The sequence below is a fragment of the Muscardinus avellanarius genome, assembly GCF_963383645.1.
Source record: "Muscardinus avellanarius genome assembly, chromosome: 16".
NCBI classification, from domain to species: Eukaryota; Metazoa; Chordata; class Mammalia; order Rodentia; family Gliridae; genus Muscardinus; species Muscardinus avellanarius.
In genome coordinates this window covers 55,098,697-55,119,806 of record NC_137802.1, presented here as the reverse complement: position 1 = coordinate 55,119,806, position 21,110 = coordinate 55,098,697, and the positions used below count along the sequence as shown (strand labels likewise).

Below are 21,110 nucleotides of genomic sequence, written 5' to 3'. Positions count from 1 at the left end.
CTTACCCGCAGATCGCAGAGGGCGTATTCGAAGGCTTCCTCAAGACCCTGGTGGAGTTTGCCTCCCAGCATGTCTACCACTGCGACCTGTGCACACAGCGGGGCTTCATTTGCCAGGTCTGCCACCACCATGACATCATCTTCCCCTTTGAGTTTGACACTACGGTCAGGTATGCAGGACACCCCCTGCCCGGCGCGGGGCCAAGTGCAGGCCACACTCCATGACGGGGGCGTAGCGAGCAGAGACGCACATGCTTAGGGCTCCCGGCTCCCTCCTCTGCTGACCCCCGTTGCCCTAGAGAATGGGTGGCCAATGGCTCTGAACAGGGCCCTCCCCGGCCTCAGTCTGTGAACAGCTCATGGAGGGGCGATCTGTTGGCCTGCCCCGAAGCACTGGCATGGGGTGGGCACCTTGTCCCCAAGGATTGCTCATGATCAGAAGTCTCTGAATGGAGAGATTCCCCAGAACTCCCCTCACTACGTGGGAGTAGGAAACTACGAGTAGGCACAGTGCCGGCCAGGATTTATCCTTGAATGAGCCTGGGGCTGTTTTTAAACTGTAGATTATTTTATTAGTTGTTGGGTTTTGTTGTGTGTGTGAGTCTGGGGATGGAACCCAGGGCATTCAACCTCTGAGCTACACCCCCTGCCCTATTTTTTATTTAATTTGAAACAGGGTCTCACTAAGTTGCAAAGGGCCTCACTAAGTAGCTGAGGCTGTTCTTGAACCGCGATCCTCCAGTCTCACCCTCCCAAATGCTGGGATTACAAGCGTGCGCCACCACGCCCGGCTAAACTGTAGAGTATTTAAAGATAGGCTAGATATCAGTTAGGGTCACTTAAGTAGCACAAAAAATTAAGAGCCAGGTGTGATGGTGCACACCTGTAATCTCAGCACTTGGGAGGCTGAGACAAGAGGATCCCTGGTTTGAGGACAGCCTTGGCAGCTTAATGAGGCCCTCAGCAACCTATCAAGATCCTGTTTCAAAACAAAGAATAAAAGCGGCTGGGGGTGTAGCTTGGAAGTCAAGTGCCCTGGGTTCAATCCCCAGTACCCAAAAAAAGTGCACAGCATGGCTTGCAGGTCGCCTTATCCGAAGCAGCTCTGTGGCGGGGCCAAGGCACCATGCACAGGCTTAGGCGCAGGCGCAGGCGCAGGCTGGGGAGCAAAGCACAGCCTCTGTGGGTTCTGTCCAGAGCCCTGGCCAGCCCCAGGACAGCCTCTGGCCCAGCTGGCACGAGCCGCGCACGCTGCTCTCTCCCCAGGTGTGCTGAGTGCAAGACCGTCTTCCACGAGAGCTGCCAGGCCGTGGTGAAGAAGGGCTGCCCCCGCTGCGCCCGCCGGCGCAAGTACCAGGAACAGAGCACCCTCACCTAGCCCATCGCCTGGCGCAGCCGAAGCCTGGAGGCCAGCTCAGCCACCCAGGAGGGTTTGCCACTGGCCAGGCTCCCCCTCACCAGCATCGCAGCTGCCTCCCCTCACCAGGAAGACCCCAGAGCATGAGCTTCCAAGAGAAAGCCCAGGGAGCCCCGCGAGGCCTCTGCTCCTGGAGGCAGCTACGTGCACGGGCCTGGCCCAGCTCAGTCGCAGCACTCCATCAGGGCTGTTCAAACACTGTGGAAACAAGACTTGGGGGACATTTTCAATTCTACATTCCCGATTAAAAAGGTCTAGTTTTTTAAGGTGGGTTTTTCCCCTTCATATTTCAACAGAAAATATTTTTTTATTGTTGACTCTACGCAAGTCACCCAAAAACTTCCCAGGCAGCGGCCACTGAGGCCTGGCCTGAAGCAGGCAGGCGGCCAGGCGGGCGCTGTGGGACAGGGGCTGTGGGCGGCCCAGGACCTTTCCTCTGCCCCACTGGTGCTTGCCGACAGCTCGGGTGCCGTGTGCCAAGCTGCCACCCAGCAAGGGAGGAGGGTCAGTCCTGGGGATCGCCTTTGTCCTCTCCCATCTCCTCTTGACCTGTCCCCATGCTCCTCGCTGAAAAGCCCCCCACCCCCACCCCAGCATCAGAGCCCCAGGCTCTTCTGCAGCCCGGGTTGCAGCCTGGGGAGGGCAGGGGAAGTCAGAACGAGCACTGTCAGCACTTTGAGCCTCCCTCGGCCTGCAGAGGCCTTCATCTCTCACCTCCTCCCCTGCCCTCCTGACTCCCACACAGATGGGGGCCACCTCAGCCTGGCTCTGGGGGTCACACCCCACCCAATTGACCCCCGAGGTGGCTGGACCCAGCAAAGGAGCGAGCCCAGGCCAGGGCAGCCTCGGGCGCTGTGAGAGCTGGGCTCTACCCTCTGGAGAAGTGGCCCCGTCCCCCGCTGCGAGGGCACACGGAGACACTACCTGCGGAGGCCTCATCAGTCTTACAAAGCCATGAATTGACAAAGCTTCATTGGACTTGCCCGCCAGGCACTGCCAGGGCCTGGAGGATTTCCTTGGCAGGATCGCTTTTTGGAGGGGCCCTTGGGAACGGATGGGAGCCCAGAGTTGTTTTAAGGTGATGTTTAGACCCTCAGGGTTTAGAGGAGAGGTGGACATGGTCTCTGCCTCCGTCTCCTCTCCTGGACCCCGCAGGCCCTGCAGCCATCCTGCCCACACTGAGCTGGAGTCAGAGGCCTGAGGACTGACAAGAGATGAGCCCCCACCCACATTAGGCTGCTGCGTCACCTGCCAGCCCGCGGAGCCGGAGGAGTTGTGCAATAGAACAGAGGAGGCTGTAGGCCGGTGGCGGAGGCTGCCACACGGCTCCGGGGTCCCCATCATGGAAGATGATGCGCCAGTGTCCAAAGCACCTTAACCTCCTGAGCGAGGAAGTGGGTCTATATTCACACCCCACCCCTCACGGCCAGCATTAATTAATGTCCCCCCACAAACGGCCTGACTGGAGCCATCATTGCCCCGGGGCCCTGAGTGGGCAAGAGCCTGACCTGGGGTGGCCTTGGGCCCGGGAGTACATTCCAGAAGATGCCCTGGGAGGCAGGAGTGAGGCCTAGTTGGGGGCCTCCTCCACCCTGGGGTTGTAAGCCTCTCCCCGTCCCCACGAAGCTGCTAATGCTGTCAGAGGAGTTGCTTCTTACCCCACACCTCCCGCAGAAAGCTGTGTGAACCTCAGTAGTGCCCACACTATTCTTAAATTTTTTTATGAAACAAACCATTTCTAGAAAGGGGGCTATAGCCCTGAGAAGTGCTTTGCAATGTACTGAAGGAACTGCGGCTGTGTGATTTTTGAGTGGTTTTGCAGTAAAGACCCAGTCTTTCTAATCACCGTCTGGCTTCTGAATCCCAACCCAGCCATGGAGGGAGGGGGCCGGGCATCAGCCCTGCAATTGGGCCCTGCTCTCCTGTTAGTCTCTGGGCACAGCGAAGTCCCCAGGGTCAGTGGCAAACACTTGCAGGCAGGGGCTGCGTGCAAGGAGCAAGCGGCACCCCTGTGCGCCCAGGAGTCAGGGTCCCTGGGGAGGGATTCCAGGGGTTTGGAGAGGTTCACTAGTAAACTCAGTGTAGCCACGGAAGCTAGCCCCTCCAGGGCTTCTTTTCCTGTGCCTTAAATATTAACATGCAGCCCTTGACACATCACGTGATACCTCAGGAATCCAAGAGGAATAGCATTGGGACCCTGGAATTTTGCAGAGTGATTTGCACAGAGCCCTGGAATGGGCTCGGGGACTTAGGGCTCAACGGGGCCTTTACTTGGCTGTGGGCCTTCCTTGGAAGTTCTGGAGAAGCCCAAAGGGCCTCTGCAGGGGGAAGCCCCCCACTGTCCCTGTAGGAACAAAAGAAGGAAACAGGCCAATTACCAGGGAAATTAGGTTGCAGGAAAATGAGGCAGAAAAAGAGCATTGGATCTGCCGCTTCCTGTTGTTAAAGATCTCTTCCAACCCAGGAGCAGGCACCCTACGCACATCCACGAGCCCCAGTTTCCCCCAAGGCCCCCACCTCCAGGGGCAATGGGTGGGAGGTCCAGGGAAGAAGAGAAGGGGAACTGGGTTTGAGGGTCGGGGGGCAGGCGAGCTGTGCTGCCCTGCCCTCGCGCGGCCCCTCCATCCTCAGCCATCCTCGCAGGGGATCTGTTTCCTTCTCCCCCTTCTGCCTAGAGGAGGATGGGAGCTCTGGAGGTCCCAGCGCCAGAGAGCTCATTTCATAGTCAAAGCGAATACTAATAAAGTGCGTGTACATACTTGTATTGTGCTTAGTATATCTCATTTAATCTTCCCAGCAAGCCAATGAAGTAGGCATGAGTATCCCCTTTATAGGGGAAAAACTGAGATGCAGACATAAAGCCATTCTAAAGACCAGCACATGGCAGAGTTGGGCATCGGACTGCCAGACCCCACACAAGGAGCAGAGCAACTGCCAGCCACTGCTACCCTGCCCGGCTTGCTGGGTAGCTAGGGTACCTGAGAGGTGGGGTTGGGGTGACAGGTTGGACTCAGCCACTGTTTTCCAAGTGTGGGGGGTGCCAGGGACTCAAGTGCTGAATTCTGTCATGTGCCAGACCTGGAGGGTTCTAAGATGCCACCAGGCCTCAGATGTACCATGATACCCAGCACAATGTGGACTCTCGAGTGGGCAGCCTCAGCCAGGATCAGAGATGTGGAGGGAAGGGGATTCAAGGAAGGGAATATGGCTAGGTTCAGTTTTCTGCCCCAGCACACTAGCCTGAAGCAGCCAGTGCTCAACATAAGGAACACGACTGTTCCCTGCAGGCCCTGAAAGCAGGGGGCACTGGGGCTGTGGGGGGAAACCTCAGGGAGAGGCTGCTTTCCCCAGAGACCTCCCAGGTGGAGCTGGGTGGGCTGGTGTACACACCTGTAATCTCAGAACTTGGGAGGCAGAGACAGGGGGTTCAAAGTCAGACTCCACGATTTAGGGAGGCTCTCCTCAACCTAGTGAGACCCTGTTTCAAATAAAAAATTGGGCTGGGGGTATAGCTTGGAGGTGGAATGCCTCTGGGTTCAGTCCCTAATAACACACACACACACACACACACACACACACACACACACACACACACACATAGGTTAAAATAAAGGATGGTATGCCTCCATGGTAGAGTGCTTGCCTAACATGCAAAGCCCTGCATTCAATCCCCCAAAAGATCCCCAAGGCGGAGGGCTCTGGAACTCCAGGCAAGATCCTGGCCTCTAGGAGGCTGCTTGGTGCTTACCTTGAAGACAGATTGGGGGGTGGCCTCTTCCCCTACAAGGAGGGGGGAGGGGACAGTGGAAGAGGAATCTGGCCAGAAATTGGTGGGAAGCTGCGGGGCCCCCCCTCCCCACGTTCCTGGCCCTGTGGCCGCCGCCTCCCCGAGACAGCCAGGTGTGGGCCAGGACCTGGGGAGGCGCAGGGGGAAGGGGTGGCGTCTTTGCTCCCGGGGCGCTGGCCCGGCCCAGAGGGGACAGGAAGCCAGGACACCGGGGATTGTCTCTTGCAACCGCGGCCCAGCCCCAGCCCGGGAGGAAGTTCTGCCGGGCGCTCTCGGCCGGTGCCTCCCTCGTTACATTGTTGAACAGGAAACAGGGCAGCGCGGAGCCGGGCGGTGGAGGAGGGAGCACCGGACGCTGGACCTCTAGCGCCTGCCCGGACAAGTCGAAGCGGAGGCCGCCCGGCGGACACCCGAGGTGCCCGGGCGGGCAGGGCTGGGCGGGGGGGGGGGGAGCGCGCCGGGGAGGCGGGAAGGGTGCCCCCGGCGGCAGGTCTGCGCCCCGGAGCTCCGCGCCGCCTCCCCTTCACGGCTGGGGCGGGAGCTGCGCCAGCCTGGAGGAGGGCCCCGCGGCCGGATCCCCTGGGGAGGAGGGGTAGGCGAGGGGGCCGGAGGGGACCAGACCCGGGCCCCCGGCGCCCACCCAGGCGTTGGCGCCGCCGTGACTCCAGTCGCCCGGGCAGTAGACGCTGGACATCTCCAGGCGACCGCCGCGTCCTGCGCTCCAGGGATCCTCCAGGTCCCTCACTCCTCCCCCTCTGCCTTCCCCCAGGGTCGGGGACGGGGCTGGGGCACGGGTCCCCTCCCCACGCAGCCCAGACACTGCGCCCGGTGGGCGTCCCTGCCGTGGGAATTCCCCTCCGAGTTATTCCAGGCCCGGCCGGGCTGCGCCAAAAGGGCCTCGGGAGGGCGGAGGTGGGCCCGGAACGGGCAGTGCCCGCAGTCCGACTGGAAAGGGCTCGTAGTTGGTGATTCAGGGTGCAAATGGCTTCGCTCGGGTGGGAACGCCCGGAGGAGTCAGTAAGCCCGGCCGGGCAGTCCACAGGACCCAGGGGCTCGCGGATCCCAAGTCCCGGGGCGGGCGGGCGGGAGATGGGGCAAGGGCCAGTGCCTGGGCGCCCGGGCAGACGCGGCCTCCGGGTTTCGGCCCCTCCGCATGCCTCCTCTTGTCTGGGGCCTGGTCCCCAATGCTCCCCCGCACCACAGCCCGGGGACAGACATCATGGCTCTTCCTGGCCCTCTAGACGCAGCGGCACTGGAGATCCGGGCCAGCGCTCCTGAGCACCCCTCTTCTTCCTCCCCCTCTCCAGCTCCTGCTCTGCGCCTTCTCTCCAGCGGTGCCCTTGGAAGTCCCGCCCCGGAGATGGCAGGGCCCTAACCTGCAGCCCTCCGCCGGCTCCGCCCATCCAGCCCATGGGCTCCCGGAGGCCCCCCCAGCCAACGTGAGTGCGCGGCGGGGGCCAGGGGCCGTGGCGCGCGGGGGTGTCCCCCTGCCCCGGGTTTCCTGGCTCTGCTCTGGGCTGCTCCCGCCTCCAGGACTTAGTGTGTTTACTGACTCAGTTTACCTCCTCCCCCATCGAGGAACGCTGTTGGAAGTAGAGTAGGGGCGCTCTGAGCCCCGCCCCGTCGGATCTCATTTTTCTGGGGTCGTTCAGCCTGGGCACGAGGCTGCTGACCCCAGACCACCTCTGTGGGCAGGAGGTGTGGTCAGTGTAGGGATTTGGAGGGACCGGCCTCCTCTGTAGGAGGCCAACGGTTCTTCTTCGCTTTGGCGGAGATACACAGGCAGATTTTCGGATAGCCTGTCCCCTCCTCCTCCACGCAGCAGGCTGAGCCGCCTTTAGGGGAGAGGGGCATATGGTGATCGCCCCAGAGAGCTTGGGGGACCGGGGAGCACCGCGTGGGTCGTCGCTGTCACAAGCGCACCCTCGAGTGCACGCTCACAGGGCTCCGTAGGGATCGCCGGCGGTGGGCAGGCTCGGGTGGAGGGTCTCCCGGAGCCCGCCTCGGAGCTGGAGGGCCGGGGCGGTGCAGGCCGGTCTGGGCGGGCCGGGCTCGGGTTCACGTCTGTGGGGAAGCCTCTGGAGAAGGAAAGAGAAACCAAGAGAACCGGTTCCCCAGGCTTGACAGTCGGAGCCCTACGTCAAGGCCCGCGCACTAATCCGGGCAGGGATACCCCCAGGGTAGAGCAGCTCCGGGGCCACCGGAGAGCCCCTGCCCCGGCCTGACCTGGCGGCCCGGGGCCAGCCTCCTGGCGGGTGGGGGCCCCGCAGGCCTCCCGCGGACTCCCGGGCTGGGCAGGCCCGGGGCGCGGCGAGAAAGGGGCTGGCTCTTCCCACTTCAGCGACAGGGAAATTGCAGCCCAGTCAACTTTTTAGGCAAAGGTGGCGTCGATCTTATCACCCCGTGTTTAAAACAAGGCTTCCCTGGCAGTAAAGTTGAACCCGTATTACTCCAGTCTCTCCACCACGGGACAGACAGAAGCCAGGCTCGCTTCCTAACCAACCAACCAACCCCACAGAAGGAAGGGGTTGTCGCAGTCCCCTCGCAGAGTAAGAATGGGAGTCAGAGAAGATTTTATGCCAGGCCCCTATCGGAGCCCTGGGAGGCCCGCAGCGCGTGCAGGAGCGGCGCTCGCAGCCTGGTGCGCGCCCTGACCGCGGCGCCCCTGCCCCGCTCGCTTGCAGGGAAACGCGGCGGCCGCGATGGCGGCGGACGTCGAGGGGGACGTGTACGTGCTGGTGGAGCACCCCTTCGAGTACACCGGCAAGGACGGGCGCCTCGTGGCCATCCAGCCCAACGAGCGCTACAAGCTGCTGCGCCGCAGCACGGAGCACTGGTGGCACGTGCGGCGCGAGCCCGGCGGCCGCCCCTTCTACCTGCCCGCGCAGTACGTGCGCGAGCTGCCGGCGCTCGGGGACCCGGCCGCGCCCCCGCCGCAGCCCCGCGCCGGCCCCGCGGGCCCCGAGCCGCTGGCCTACGACTACCGCTTCGTGAGCGCCGCCGAGCCCCGCGGCCGCGCCAGCTCCCTGTGCGGCCCCGCGCGGCGCGGCGGCCCGGCGCCCGGCCTGCCCGCCTGCCTCTACGCGCGGCCGCCCGCGCCCGTGCGCCCCGCGCACTCCCTGGACGACCTGGCCCGCGGCCCCGCCGCGCCCCCTGCCGGCCTGCTCGGAACCAGCGGCCGCTTCAAGGCCTGCAGCGTGGCGGGCTCCTGGGTCTGCCCGCGGCCCCTGGCGCGCAGCGACTCCGAGAACGTCTACGAAGCCATCCTGGACGTGCGCGGCCCTCCGCGGGACGCGAACCCAGAGCAGGTAGGACGCCCCGGGCGGGGAGGCGCCCGCGCCCGCGCCCGCGCAGCCTGGTGCTGAGGACGCCGACCGCGCTGTCCCAGGGCTCTGGAGAGGCTCGTTTTGCCCAGCCTCTAAAGGGATCAGGCCCGCAAACCTTTATCTGTAACTCCCAGGTGGCAAACTCCCAGGAAACCCAAATGTTTCCTAATTCAACTGGTGGCAAAACCGGACTTAAACCAACCCGAGGCCCTTGTTGGTCTTTATCCCATTTAGTGGGATTGTTTATTTTGCTGCAGAAAGGCAACTGAGCTGGATTACAGGATCCGGCCCCAAGCCGGGCTGGCAAGTTATGTAACCTGTGGCAGGTGCATGCCGGGTGTTGCCTTCCTAAACCCCAGCGGGGGTACCCGGTATTCCTCCCCGCATCCATCCGGGCGTGGAAGGGGCTGTGGACCTGAGGCTGTACCTGCCTGGCCTTTCTCCCGAAGCTTCAGGGAGCGGGGCCCACGGGAGACGAGGATGTGAAAGTCAGCCGTGGGCTTCCCTTTTTGGCTGCTTCCAACGTTTCAGTTCCTTTTTAAAACCCCTTGATGGGTTTGTTTCAGAAAGAAGTCCTATTATTGCAAGGATGCCCCCCTCCTTTTTCGGAATCCGGTTGTAATTTGAGAAATCGAAAATAAAGCACGTCTTAAAAACGCTTTTACATCCTCAGAATCCTCTGACGGCCCTGACATCCTAAACTTTAGGAACTTTTCAGGGAGGGGCAGCCAGAGTGTGTGGAGGAGGATGCACAGAGCCCATTCCGACACCTGCCTGCCACCCGCGGGAGTTTACTGGCAACTCAGTTCCGCTCTCGGGGTCCCAGTTCGTTCTTCAGCCCAAAGGGAGGGCGGTAAAAGACCTCTGAGGCCTGGAAGCCTCTGATTTCTTTCTTTGAAGTGCTATAACCTTAATAAATACGTGCCAGGACTGCATCCGAGACAGCCAGACCTAGGAGGCCACCGGGCTGCCGCATCTTCCCCCCCGCCCTGTCTCAATACTGTGCTGCGGAGTTCAGGTTTTCAGGCGACAGAGGCTCGAATTTGACTCTGCTGGGACACCAGCCAGCTGCTGACGAGCCACTTAACTCCCTGGGCTCGGTGTCCTCATGTGTAAACACAATACCCAGGGATTAGTGTTGTTGTAAGCCTTACATGAGGCGAAACTTGGAAGCCTTTGGCGCGTAGCGGAAGGTCGGCGGAGGCCCTCTGGGGTCCCAGCCGCGTCCTTCCCGCCGGGTCTGCGCTGCGGTGCTAGGCGTTCTGCGGGGCCGCCCGCCCCCTTGTGGCCACAGCGGAGAAGCACACGGCGGGCCTGGAGGGGGACCGGGCGGGCCTCGCACTCCTGCCAGCGGGTAGGGGGGCCAGGGGAGGCCTCTCTGCGACCGGTTGGTGGATGACAGCTCTCCATCTCCCTGCGCCCCTCCGTTCCTGGGCGGGCTCTCGCGGCGCACTCCTGGGGCTTTCCATCTTCTCTGGCCTAGTGATGGTGGGAACGTATCTGCCCCTGAGAGGTACACTCCCAGAGGTAGGGAAGGGGCCTTGCTGTCTGACCCAGACCTCTGGTCTGGCCCAGAGATTGTGGCAAAGAATGTGTTGAGAAGAATGGAGGATGGCAGTGACCTTATCCAAGAGCCAGGGCTTCCTCCACGGGGGTTGCTCAAGGGTCATTGCCCCAGAGCCCAAGACCATAGAGGAAAGAGACCCCAGGGTCCTGGCATGTCCTGAGAGTAGCCTCATCCACCCATGTCACTGGGCATGGGAGCCTTTGCCCCTTCTTCCTAGGCTCCCAGCAGTACCCACCTGTGGCGTTTTGGGGTGTGCAGGTGTTAGCGCGGATGGTACTTATGCAGAGGAACTGGGACATCTGCCAGGTCTCTGCCAGAGACCTGTGTGTTGGTCAGAGAGGCTGCTGCTGGCCCCATTGATGGCCCTAATTCACTGTGCGGCCCCAGCAAGTCACACGGCGTCTCTAATCCCACATCCTTCCCTGTGCGATGAGTCTGGGATACCATGTTCCTTGTGACTCCCTGTGGCTCTCCCTGATACCCTGTCCCCAAACTCAGGGGCGGGGGTTGTTTCTCCCCTGGGAAGGAAACCCCAGCCCTTCCTTGTTCCAGGCAGCATTTCAGGAAGGAATTTCCTGAAAGGTGAGCCTGCTTGTTTTCCTCTCAAAGGATGCAGAAGGAGTGGGTCCCCCCACTAGGATCCGCAGGGGCCAGTCACCCACCCCTTCATTAAGCCTGGCTGAGGCACAGCTGCAGGCCTGGGGGGCTCTGGAGGCTGGGGGGGGGGATGCCTCAGTCCAGCGGGGCCCGGGCCATCTGTTTGGGAGGACACCGAGGATTCAGTGGAGTGTGGCCGAGGGGAGGTGTGGTTACAGCCCCACCGCACCGTGGGGCTGGGGTGGGCGGTGTCCTCGCTCTGCTGAGCCTCCAGGGACTTGGCCAGGAAGTTGGACTTTATCCTATAGCCCTTGGGAGGCTCTTTGCAGAGAAGGGAGGGGGTTGAAACTGGCCCTGTGGCCAGTGCTGCAAGAAGGACTCAGGCAGGCCGCACCTAGCTCCCCAGGCAGGCCGCACCTAGCTCCCCAGGCAGGGTGCTGCTAGTTGAGGGCACGATGGGTGGAGGAGGGGCCTGCCTGAACTTAGTTGACAAAAGGAGGGAAAGGGGGGGTGGGGAGAACGAACGTGGCCAGGAACCGGGAAGGCGAGGCAGTCCTGGCCTCCAAGTGAAGAAGAATCCAGAGAAAGGGGGCGACAGCGGGCGGGAGTAGTGGTGCATGTTTGTAATCCCAGCACTTGGGAGGCTGAGACAGGAGAGCACAGGTTCACAGCCAGCCTTGGCTACTTAGTGAGGCCCTCCCCAGCTTCAGGGTGGAGCTCAGAGGCAGAAGGCCCCTGGGTCCAATCTCCAGTACCATGAAAGGGGGGGCAGGATGGTCAAGTTAGCTGTTTCCCTGGGGTGGCCACCAGAGGGCCAGCTTCTGGGGGCTGCTGGTGGTGGAGGCTGCAGGCAGGGAGGGAAAGTGGGGTACAGGCCGTGTGTGGACCACAGGCAGGAGATTGGCAGGAAAGGGGGGGGACGCTGTAGGCCAGAAGGTAGACGGCAAAGGACGGGGACTTCTGGGGTTTAAGCTGACGGACAGGAGCTGGGAGAGGGGCTAAGGTCAGGAAGGAGGCTGATGGAAGATAGCAGTGGCCCCGAATAAGAGACAGGGCGAGGATGTGCAGGTGACGGGGGTCACTGGGCGCTGTGCAGGTGTGTCCATCTGTCAGGCATCTGCTGGAGGGATGGGATAGGGCAGCCACGTGGTAGGGCCAGGGACCCCGCAGAGGAGAGGAGCGGCTGCCACAGCTGGCATTCGGTGGCCCTGTCACGCCCCACTCGCTCAAGTCACAGGCTGAGCACCCAGTCAGGGCGTGCTGACCACCGCTGGACACTGAGGACACAATGTGTGTAAGGCATAGCCCCCAGGGGCTGACAGCCCTGTTGGCTGGAGCTCAAAGGCCTGTAAACAGGGCGAGCTCCCAGAAGCTGGGAAGGCGACAGCAAGTTCAGAGAGGCTTAGCAACCAGCGGAAGGTCCCACAACCAGGAGGAGGCCGCGCCCAGGTCATTTCTAGGCCTTCTGGCTCCAAGGCCCACCCTGGCCACTTGGTCTCAGCCAGGTGGCCTGCGAGGCTGGCCATCCTGTCCCCCTCAGGAACACGACAGCTCGGGGTAAGCAGAGGCTGGCCTTCCTGAGCACTCTGCCTGCGCTGGCTGTTCACAGCTGGGGTGCAGCAGCAGAATCAGCCCCCGCCCCCGGGAGAGGGCAGAAGCCAGCGCTTCTGAGCTGGGGGATCCCCCAGCCCTCCCAGGGAGGCCACTCCGGGAGCTGAGGAGCCAGGCAACAGCCCCTCCCCTGTGGCTGTGGGCCTGACAGGGGATTTCAAGGTGCGGTCACCATCCCTGTCCCCGCCCCAGGCAGGACAGGAGCCACCCCTGCTGCCTGGGCATTGGCCGCTGGGGACAGAATTACAGCTTGGCTCTGCAACTTGTGCAAACAGCCCCGAGACTGCACCTGAGTAGCAGCCAGGACTGGAAGGAGGCCGGAGCCTTCCTCAGTTGCCAGGAACTGTGAGTGGCCCTTGGGGCCTGGGGGGGGGGGGTTAAGGGGACACCGGGCACCACAGGCTTCCTCCCCTCCCCTCCCCTCCTTTCTGTGACACTTCCTGGGACAAACTCCAAGCCTGGCCACCATGAGCCTGAACAAGCCCCCTGTCCACCCGCCCCCCAGCCCAGGAGCCTCTAGGGAGGTCTTGGTAAGAGCAGAGAGGAGGCCAGGTGGAGGGGACCCGGTGAAGCCCCAGCCCCTCCTCCTCCTCCTCGTCAGGAGAGAGTAGGGCGGCCACCCCGGGGTGACTCAGCTGGATCCCTCATACCTGGCCTGACCTTTTACCCCTCCCATGACTTACCTGCAGCCACAGCCCAGGTGGGCCAGGAGCCCAGGCGCATGCCTGTGTGAGAGTAGGCTCTCAGGGCTCCCTGGCACCCTCACCCCGTGTCTGACCCCGACCACCAGGGCTCATTGGTCACCTCTAGTCCCTGCTTCCCTTCAGCCCCGGGCAGCCCACTGCCCCCCGCCCAGCCGGACCTCCCTCCCGATCCATGTCCTCAGCCCTCCTAGCGCTGTGTCCAGCAGCAGGATGGGAGGGGCCTCGCCGCTCAAGTCCAGCCCGACCAAAGGCCAGCGCCAGGCCCCGCTGCCCGGGTCAAGAGCAGGGGGAGCTGCTGACCCAGAATGTGGCCGGGGCTCCACGCCAGAGTGCTGGGGGATTAGGAGCTGGGTCTGGGCTGGTGAGCAGGGGACAGGGCTGCTGGTTGACATCTAGAGTAAATGGGGCTGCTAGGCCGGGGCCGGGGTCACAGGAGCGCTTCCTTAAATTCAGGGAGCTGTTTCCATTTTGAGGAAGGATTCTGGGGTTGAAGGAATTTCCGGAGCTCTTGCCTAGGCAAGGTGAGGCCTGCAAAACCCTCTGCCCAGCTCAGTTCCCCGGGCCACAAGTCCCCTGTGTGCAGGTGAGCAGGGCAGGGCTCCCGGTCCAGTCCTAGGAAGCAGAGGGGATCCCTCCAGACCCTCCTCCAGCCCTCTTCCTTCCTTGCGGTACGACTGGAGCATTCTGCGGCCTGTACAAATGTGTACATTACGTATCCCCCCAATAAAATGGTGGAGCTCCCTGGCATGGCAGCTCATGCTTATAATCCTTGTACTTGAGAGGCTGGGACAGGAGGATCGCAGATTTGAGGCCAGTGGACAGTAACTTACTTAGCAAGACCCTGTTTCAAAATAAAATACAAAACAGGGTTAGGGGTGTAGCTCCAAGGTAGAATGCTCTCGGATTTAATTCCCAGTACTATAAAAATAAATAGATAAAAAAAGTGGTAGAGCCTCATTATAAATCTTTGGCTGATGGGGAGATCTGACTCTATTTCCTGTTAGCCGCTGGGTTTCTTTCCTGGGCTGGGCCTCCCGGGGGTTCATCACAGGGCATCAAGCTGTGCTCTGCTGACTTATTCTTCAGGCAGTAAACAGCAGTTGCTGTTCTGAGAAGGCAGTGAAATCTAGGCCCTGCCCCCAGGTAGTTGGTGTCCAGGAGAAAAGACTGGCCAGCAAGTGGACAGTCTTGACAGTGTGCTGGGGGGGCAGGTTGGAGGAGGTCCCTCCCAGGATCTTGTTGGCAAGAGAAATCTAGGAATGCTTCCTGGAGGAAGAAGGTGATGTCAGAGGTAAATCTTAAAGGCTAGCTAGCTGTGGTGGTGCACACCTGTAATCCTAGTACTTAGGGGGCTGAGACTGGAGAATCGGAGGTTCGAGACCAACCACAGCAATTTAGCAAGACCCAGTTTAAAAATAAAATGGGAACTGGTACTAGAACTCAGAAGTAGAATGTTCCTGGGTTCAATCTCCTCTGTGTGTGTGTGTGTGTGTGTGTGTGTGAGAGAGAGAGAGAGAGAGAGAGAGAGAGAGAGAGAGATAGTCATTAAAAAAAAATCTCTAAGGCAGCCAGGCGTGGTGGCACAAGCTTGTAATCCCAACATTCTGGAGGCTGAGACAGGAGGATCACAGTTTGTGGACAGCCTCAGCTACTTAGTGAGGCCCCCTGCAACACAGTGAGACCCTCTTTCAAAATAAAGAATAAAAAATAGGGCTGGGAGTAGCTCGGAGGTAGAATGCCCCTGGGTTCCATCCCGAAGAAGAAGAGAGGAGGAGGAGGAGGAGGAGGAGGAGGAGGAGGAGGAGGAGGAGGAGGAGGAGGAGGATAAAAAATAGGGCTGGGGGTGTAGCTCAGAAGTAGAATGCCCCTAGGTTCCAATCCCAGGGCTGGAAAGGAAGGAAGGAAGGAAGGGAGGGAGGGAGGAAGGAAGGAAGGAAGGAAGGAAGGAAGGAAGGAAGGAAGGAAGGAAGGGCGAGCTCTGGGTTGAGAGGTTTGGTGGGAGAAACTCTAGAGGCCTTTAAGATATTTATTTTATTTTTGTGGTAGTGGGGATGGAACCCAGGGGCATTCTACCTCCAAGCTCCACCCCCAGCCCTATTTTTTATTCTTTATGTTGAAACAGGATCTCACTGAGTTGCGGAGGGCCTCAATTAGTAGCTGAGGGTGGCTGCGAATCACGATCCTCCTGTCTCAGCCTCCCGAATGCTGAGATTACAAACATGCTCCACCACACTCGGCTCCCAGGGTTTTTTCTGTGGCAGATTCTTTTTCTCATCAGTGGTAATTAGTCCTTTTTGTGCTTTTAATAGTTTTTGCTTTTTGTATTTAACTGCAATGCTGTTGGGAACAAAGACTGCTTTTTTTTTTTTTTTACCACAAATTGTGCCTTTCTACCATTACACAGCGTCCATCTTCATTTGGCTTCAGTTTTAACCTTCAATTTCACGTTCTATTATCAATATATCCACTCTTTATTACATTTGACTTTCATTTTTACACTTACCTGGTCTTTTGGTATCCTTCTATTTTTAACTGTATCACTTTTTTCTAAAGTATAGTTTTTAGCTGGATGCCATGTTGCACGCCTATAATCCCAGCAGCTCTGGAGGCTGAGGCAGGAGGATCTCAAGTTCAAGCCTAGCCTGGGCAAGGTAGTGAGACCCTGTATCAAAATAAAATTATTAAACTGGGCATGATGACATATGCTTGTAATCCCAGCATTTGGGAGGCTGAGACTGGAGGATCACGGTTCGAGGACAGTCTCAGCTACTTAGTGAGGCCCTTTGCAACTCAGTGAGACCCTGTTTCAAAATAAAGAATAAAAAAATAGGGCTGGGGGTGTAGTTCAGAGGTAGAATGCCCCTGGGTTTCATCCCCAGTATGGCAATAAATAAATAAAATTATTAAATTGGGCATGGTGGTGCACACTTGTAATCCCAATACTCGGGAGGCTGAGACAGTAGGATCCAGGTTCACAGCCAGCCTCAGGTACTTAGTGAGGCCTTCCGCAACTTAGTGAGACCCTTTTTCAAAATAAAGAATAAAAAATCAGGCTAGGGTGTAGCTCAGAGGTAAAATACCCCTGGGTTCAATCCTCAGCACCAAAAAAAAAAAAAAAAAAAAAAAAAAGAATGCTTTGGCCAGGCATGGTGGCACATGCTTGTAATTTCAACATTCGGGAGGCTGAGACAAGAGGATCACAGGTTCTCAGCCAGCCTCAACTACTTAGTGAGCCCTTTTCTTCTTAGTGAGACCCTGTTTCAAAATAAAGAATAAGCCGGGCGTGGTGGCACACGCTTGTAATCTCTGCGCTTGGGAGGCTGAGACAGGAGGATCCCATGGGTTCAAAGCCAGCCTCAGCTACTTAGTGAGGCTTTCAGCAACTTAGTGAGACCCTGTTTCCAAATAAAATATACAAAAGGTCTGGGAGTATAGCCTGGAGGTAGAAAGCCTCTGGGTTCCACCCCCAGTACCACCAAAAAATAAATAAATAAATAAAGAATAAAAAATAGGGTTGGGGTTGTAGCTTGGAGGTAGAATGCCCCAGGGTTCCATCCCCAGTACCACAATAAATAAATAAATAAATAAATAAATAAATAAAATTATTAAAAGGGCGGAGGATGTAGGTCAGTAGTTGAGTACTTGCCTAGCATGTGCAAGGTCCTGCAAAAATAAAGTATATATCTTGTCTATATCATATTACTGTATTGTTAAGCCAGGCAGGATGGCGCACACTTGTAATCCCAGTACTCCGGAGGCGGAGACCAGAGGACCATAGGTCCGCAGCCAGCCTCTGCAACTTAGTGAGACCCTGTTTCAAAATAAAGAATCCCCAGTACCGCAAAAAGAAAAAGAAAAAAAAAAAAAAGAACTTAGAGCCCATTCACCTGTAGACTCTGGCCTTTTTCAGCATAGGATAGGAAAATCTATTGGTTGCATGATTAATGATTTCTTTCATTTTCAGATTAGCTTCCCTGAACGGGTCCTCCTAGTCCCCACCCCCCCTTATTTCTATCTCTGTCTACTTTTGCTCAGACATTTGAGATATTTCTTTTTCTTTTTTTTTCTTTTTTTGTTCTGGGGATTGAACCCAGGGGCGTTCCACCTCCGAGCTGCACCCCCAGCCCTGTTTTAATTTTGAAGCAGGGTTTCACTGGGTCGACGAGAGTCTCACTTATGAGAAACTGCTTTCCCACCAACACAAATCAAAGTGTCTGTGTGCTCACGGCCCTGCCAGCCGAGTGCTGTCAAACTTTTGTTTTCTGCCAACCTGATAGTAAAACATTCCGGTATTGGCTTAAGGCGGTTTGGATTTGCATTTCTGTTGGAATATATTTGAGAGCTGTTGATTTTTCTTTCTGTGAATGGTCAGCTCATATCCTTTGCTCATTTGTCTACAGGGTTATTGGCATTTTTCTTACAGCTACTTAGCGAGGCCCTCCGCAACTGAGCCCCTGTTTCAAAGGAAAGAATAAAGAATAGGGCTGGGGTGTAGCTCGGAGGTAGGATGCCCCTGGGTTCCATCCCCAGCACCGCAAATTAAAAAAAAAAATTACTTCTCCAACCCAACTGCACCCCTCCTACCCATTAACCATCCTGTCGCCCCTCCCCCGCCCTCCCCAGGCTCCGGAAACCGCTATTTTATTCTCTATTTTGATCTTTTTAACTTACACATATAAGTAAGGATAGACGGGATTAGTCATTTTGCGCCTGCTGTTCTTCATTGAACGTAGTATCCTTTAGTTCCATCCGTGTGGTTACAAATGACAGAACTGCATCTTTTCACAAGGACATAGCATCTCATGTGTGGCCACAGCATCCCTAATCCCCCGTTGACACTGATGGACACTGAGGTTGGTTGCGTCTCTTAGCTACTGTGAACAGAGCTTCAGTAAACTCACAAGTGCAGCTGTCTCTTGGGGTGCTGACTGCAGTCCCTTTGTGTACATACCCTGCAGCGGGACTGCTGGAGCACATGGTGGTTCTCTTTCTAGCTCTTTAAGGAAACTTCCTACTCTTTTGCATAATGGCTGTATTAGTTTACATGTCTGCCAGCGTCGTGAGGGAATTTCCTTTTCTCTGCATCCTTAGCGGCATTTGTTATTTTTTAGTTTATAAATTTTCTTTAGAGGCTTGGTGGTGCACACTTGCGAGGCTGAGGCAAGGAGATTGTTTGAGCCCAGGAATTTGAGACCAGCCTGGGCAACATAGCAAGACCCAGTCTCAAAGGAAAAAAAATTTTTTTTTTCTTAAAATACATTTATGAAGCCGGGCGTGGTGGCGCACGCTTGTAATCCCCGCGCTTGGGAGGCTGAGACAGGAGGATTGCACAGGTTTGAAGCCAGCCTCAGTTACTTAGTGAGGCTCTCAGCAACTTAGTGAGACCCTGTTTCCAAATAAAATATAAAATAGGTCTGGGAGTATAGCCTGGAGGTAGAAAGCTCCTGGGTTCCACCCCCAGTACCACACACACAAAATATACATTTACGTAAACCAGGCATGGTGGCTCACACTTGTAATCCCAGCATTCGGGAGGCTGAGACAGGAGGATCGCAGTTCGCAGACAGCCTCAGCTACTTAGTGAGACCCTTTGCAACTCAGTGAAACCCTATTTCAAAATAAAGAATAAAAATAGGGCTAGGGGTATAGCTCAGAAGTAGAATGCCCCTGGGTTCCATCCTCAGCACTGCAAAAAACAAACAAACAAACAAACAAAAAATTCATGTATGTAAAGCCAGGCATGGTGGTGCAACGCTTGTTATCCCAGTATTGGGAGGCTGAGACAGGAGGATTGCAGGTTCATGGCCAGACTCAGCTAGTTAGTGAGGCACTCTGCGACTTAGTGAGACCCTGTTTTAAAAATAAAGAATAACGCTGGGCATGGTGCATGCTTGTAATCCCCGTGCTTGGGAGGCAGAGACAGGAAGATCATGCAGGTTCGAAGCCAGCCTCGCTGGCTTAAGAGACCCTGTTTCCAAATAAAAATATAAAATAGGTCTGGGAGTGTAGCCCAGAGGTAGAAGGGCTTCCAAGAACCCCAGAAAGAAAGAGAGAGAGAGAGAGAGAGAGAGAGAGAGAGAGAGAGAGAGAGAGAGAGAAAGGAAGGAAGGAAGGAAGGAAGGAAGGAAGGAAGGAAGGAAAAAATAGGGCTGGAGTATAGCTCAGAGGTTCAATCCCCAATACTGCAAAAAAGTGTGTGTGTGTGTGTGTGTGTGTGTGTGTGTGTGTGTGTGTGTAAAATTTATGTGGTGTTTTCAAGTATTTTATGACTCCATTTTTTAATATTTAAGTCTTTAATCCTCTGAGGGTTTAACCTGGGTGGACATGTAGGCCACCAGTAGTGAGCTGTAGGCCCACCTCTGTTTCTTTCTGCCAGGACGCCCTGTTGCCCGGGGCCTGATGGCAGCGGCGGGCTTGGCTGTTCTCTCCGCTCCTCTCTTTCCAGCTGCTGGGCTGTCACGGGAGCCCAGTTGGTCTTTGCTCTCCAGGGCAAGGCTGGGGCAGAGCTGCTGGAGCAGCCCACCTGCTGGGGGCCCTGGAGTGGCCGGGGAGCCATGGCCGCAGCCCATGGGTCTATGGGGCTGGGCAGAGGCCCACAGTTACCCCTGTTCCCAGCCTCAAGGGGAGACACATGTTTGGCTCCCCCTCAGCTCCTGGGGACAAGGGGTCTGGACAGGGCTACCCCGCTTCCTCCCAGGGCCCCACCGCAAGCCTTCCCTAGGTTCCTGGGGTCCCACCACCCCTGCCCTGCATTACAGCTGGGAGAGGAGGAGAAAGGGTGTGTGGAGGCCGCCCCACTCCCAGGACCCCCACCCCAGGGGCTGTACCCTAACAGGAGGGAAATTCCTTTGTTTGGAGTAGATGAGGGGATGAGGAGCTGGAAGGGCAAGTCCCCTTCCAGATGAGAAGTAACAGACAGTGTGCGCGGTAGTGACAGAACAGGAACAGTAAAAGAGTTCAAAGGAGGTTTTATTTTTTTACTTTTCATTACGAATTTTTTTTTGAGGAGCAGAGACTCTGCCTTTTAGCTACATCCCCAGTCCTATTTTATTCATTATTATTATTATTATTATTATTATTATTATTATTTATTTTTGGTGGTACTGGGGATGGAACCCAGGGGCCTTCTACCTCCGGGCTACACTTCCAGACTTATTTCATATTTTATTTGGAAACAGGGTCTCGCTAAGTTGCTGAGAGCCTCACTAAGTAGCCGAGGCTGGCTTTGAACCTGCGCGATCCTCCTGTCTCAGCCTCCCAAGCGCGGGGATTACAAGCGTGCGCCACCACGCCCGGCTCTATCTGATTTTGAAATAGGATTTCTGTAAGTTGTTGAGGATCTCACTAAATTGCTAAGGCTGGCCTCAAGCCTGCGATCCTTCTGTTTCAGCCTCCCAAGTACTGGGATAACAGGGATGAGCAATTTTTTTTTTTTTCGGTATTATGAGTTGAACCCAGTGGCATTCTACCTTCAAACTACTCCCCCAGCCCTATTTTTCTATTTTTTTTATTTTGAAATAGTATCTCACCGAGTTGCAAAGGGCCTCACTAAGTAGCTGAGGCTGTCCCCGTACCGCGATCCTCCTGTCTCAGCCTCCCAAATGCCGGGATTACAAGCGTGCGCCACCATGCCTGGCTGGGATGAGCTTTTTCTAAGATAGAGAAAACTTTGTGGAAATGCTTAAGGCACAAATGTAATGAGAAAGGAGAGGGCAGAAATTGGAGGTGAGAGCCATTGTAGTGTGTGCCTGCAATCCCAGTTCTTGGGAGGCTGAGACAAGACGATCACAGGTGTGAGGACAGCCTCAGCAAGTAGTGAGACTCTCGTCAACCTAGCAAGAATCTGTTTCAAACTGAAAATAAAATGAAGCTCGGGGTGTAGCTTGGTGGTAGAAAGCCCTTGGGTTCAATCCTCAGTACCAAAAAAAACAAAAACAGGGAAAGAAAGAAATTAGAGGTAAGGTCTCTCCCCAGCACGTGGCAGGCAGAGGAGGCCTGGGTGGGTGGGGAAGGGCAGCTGGGAGGAGAGTCCCTGTGCCCTCCATGGCAGGAGGGAGGAGGAGCCGGTACAGTGCAGATGTCTTCTTGGGGTGAGCAGAAGG

At 57.0% G+C, this 21,110-nt stretch overlaps 2 protein-coding genes across 2 annotated transcripts in view; both read left to right on the top strand.

The window, feature by feature from the left end:
• Window positions 1-1,377, top strand: part of PLEKHM1 (pleckstrin homology and RUN domain containing M1) — a gene marked incomplete at both ends in the record, with an annotated part of 49,001 nt that extends 47,624 nt beyond the window's left edge. The window contains 2 exons of the mRNA XM_080713554.1: window positions 12-169; window positions 1,266-1,377. Coding sequence (XP_080569680.1) covers window positions 12-169; window positions 1,266-1,377 — 270 coding nt within the window. The remainder of the gene's footprint in view (window positions 1-11; window positions 170-1,265) is intronic.
• A 6,525-nt stretch (window positions 1,378-7,902) lies between these two features.
• The window catches only part of ARHGAP27 (Rho GTPase activating protein 27), a gene marked incomplete at its 3' end in the record, with an annotated part of 16,973 nt that continues 3,765 nt past the window's right edge, over window positions 7,903-21,110 (top strand). Inside the window, exons 1-5 of the mRNA XM_080714093.1 lie at window positions 7,903-8,533; window positions 9,824-9,883; window positions 12,994-13,004; window positions 13,132-13,337; window positions 19,454-19,579. Of these exons, the coding sequence (XP_080570219.1) occupies window positions 7,906-8,533; window positions 9,824-9,883; window positions 12,994-13,004; window positions 13,132-13,337; window positions 19,454-19,579 (1,031 nt within the window). The 5' untranslated portion in view covers window positions 7,903-7,905. The remainder of the gene's footprint in view (window positions 8,534-9,823; window positions 9,884-12,993; window positions 13,005-13,131; window positions 13,338-19,453; window positions 19,580-21,110) is intronic.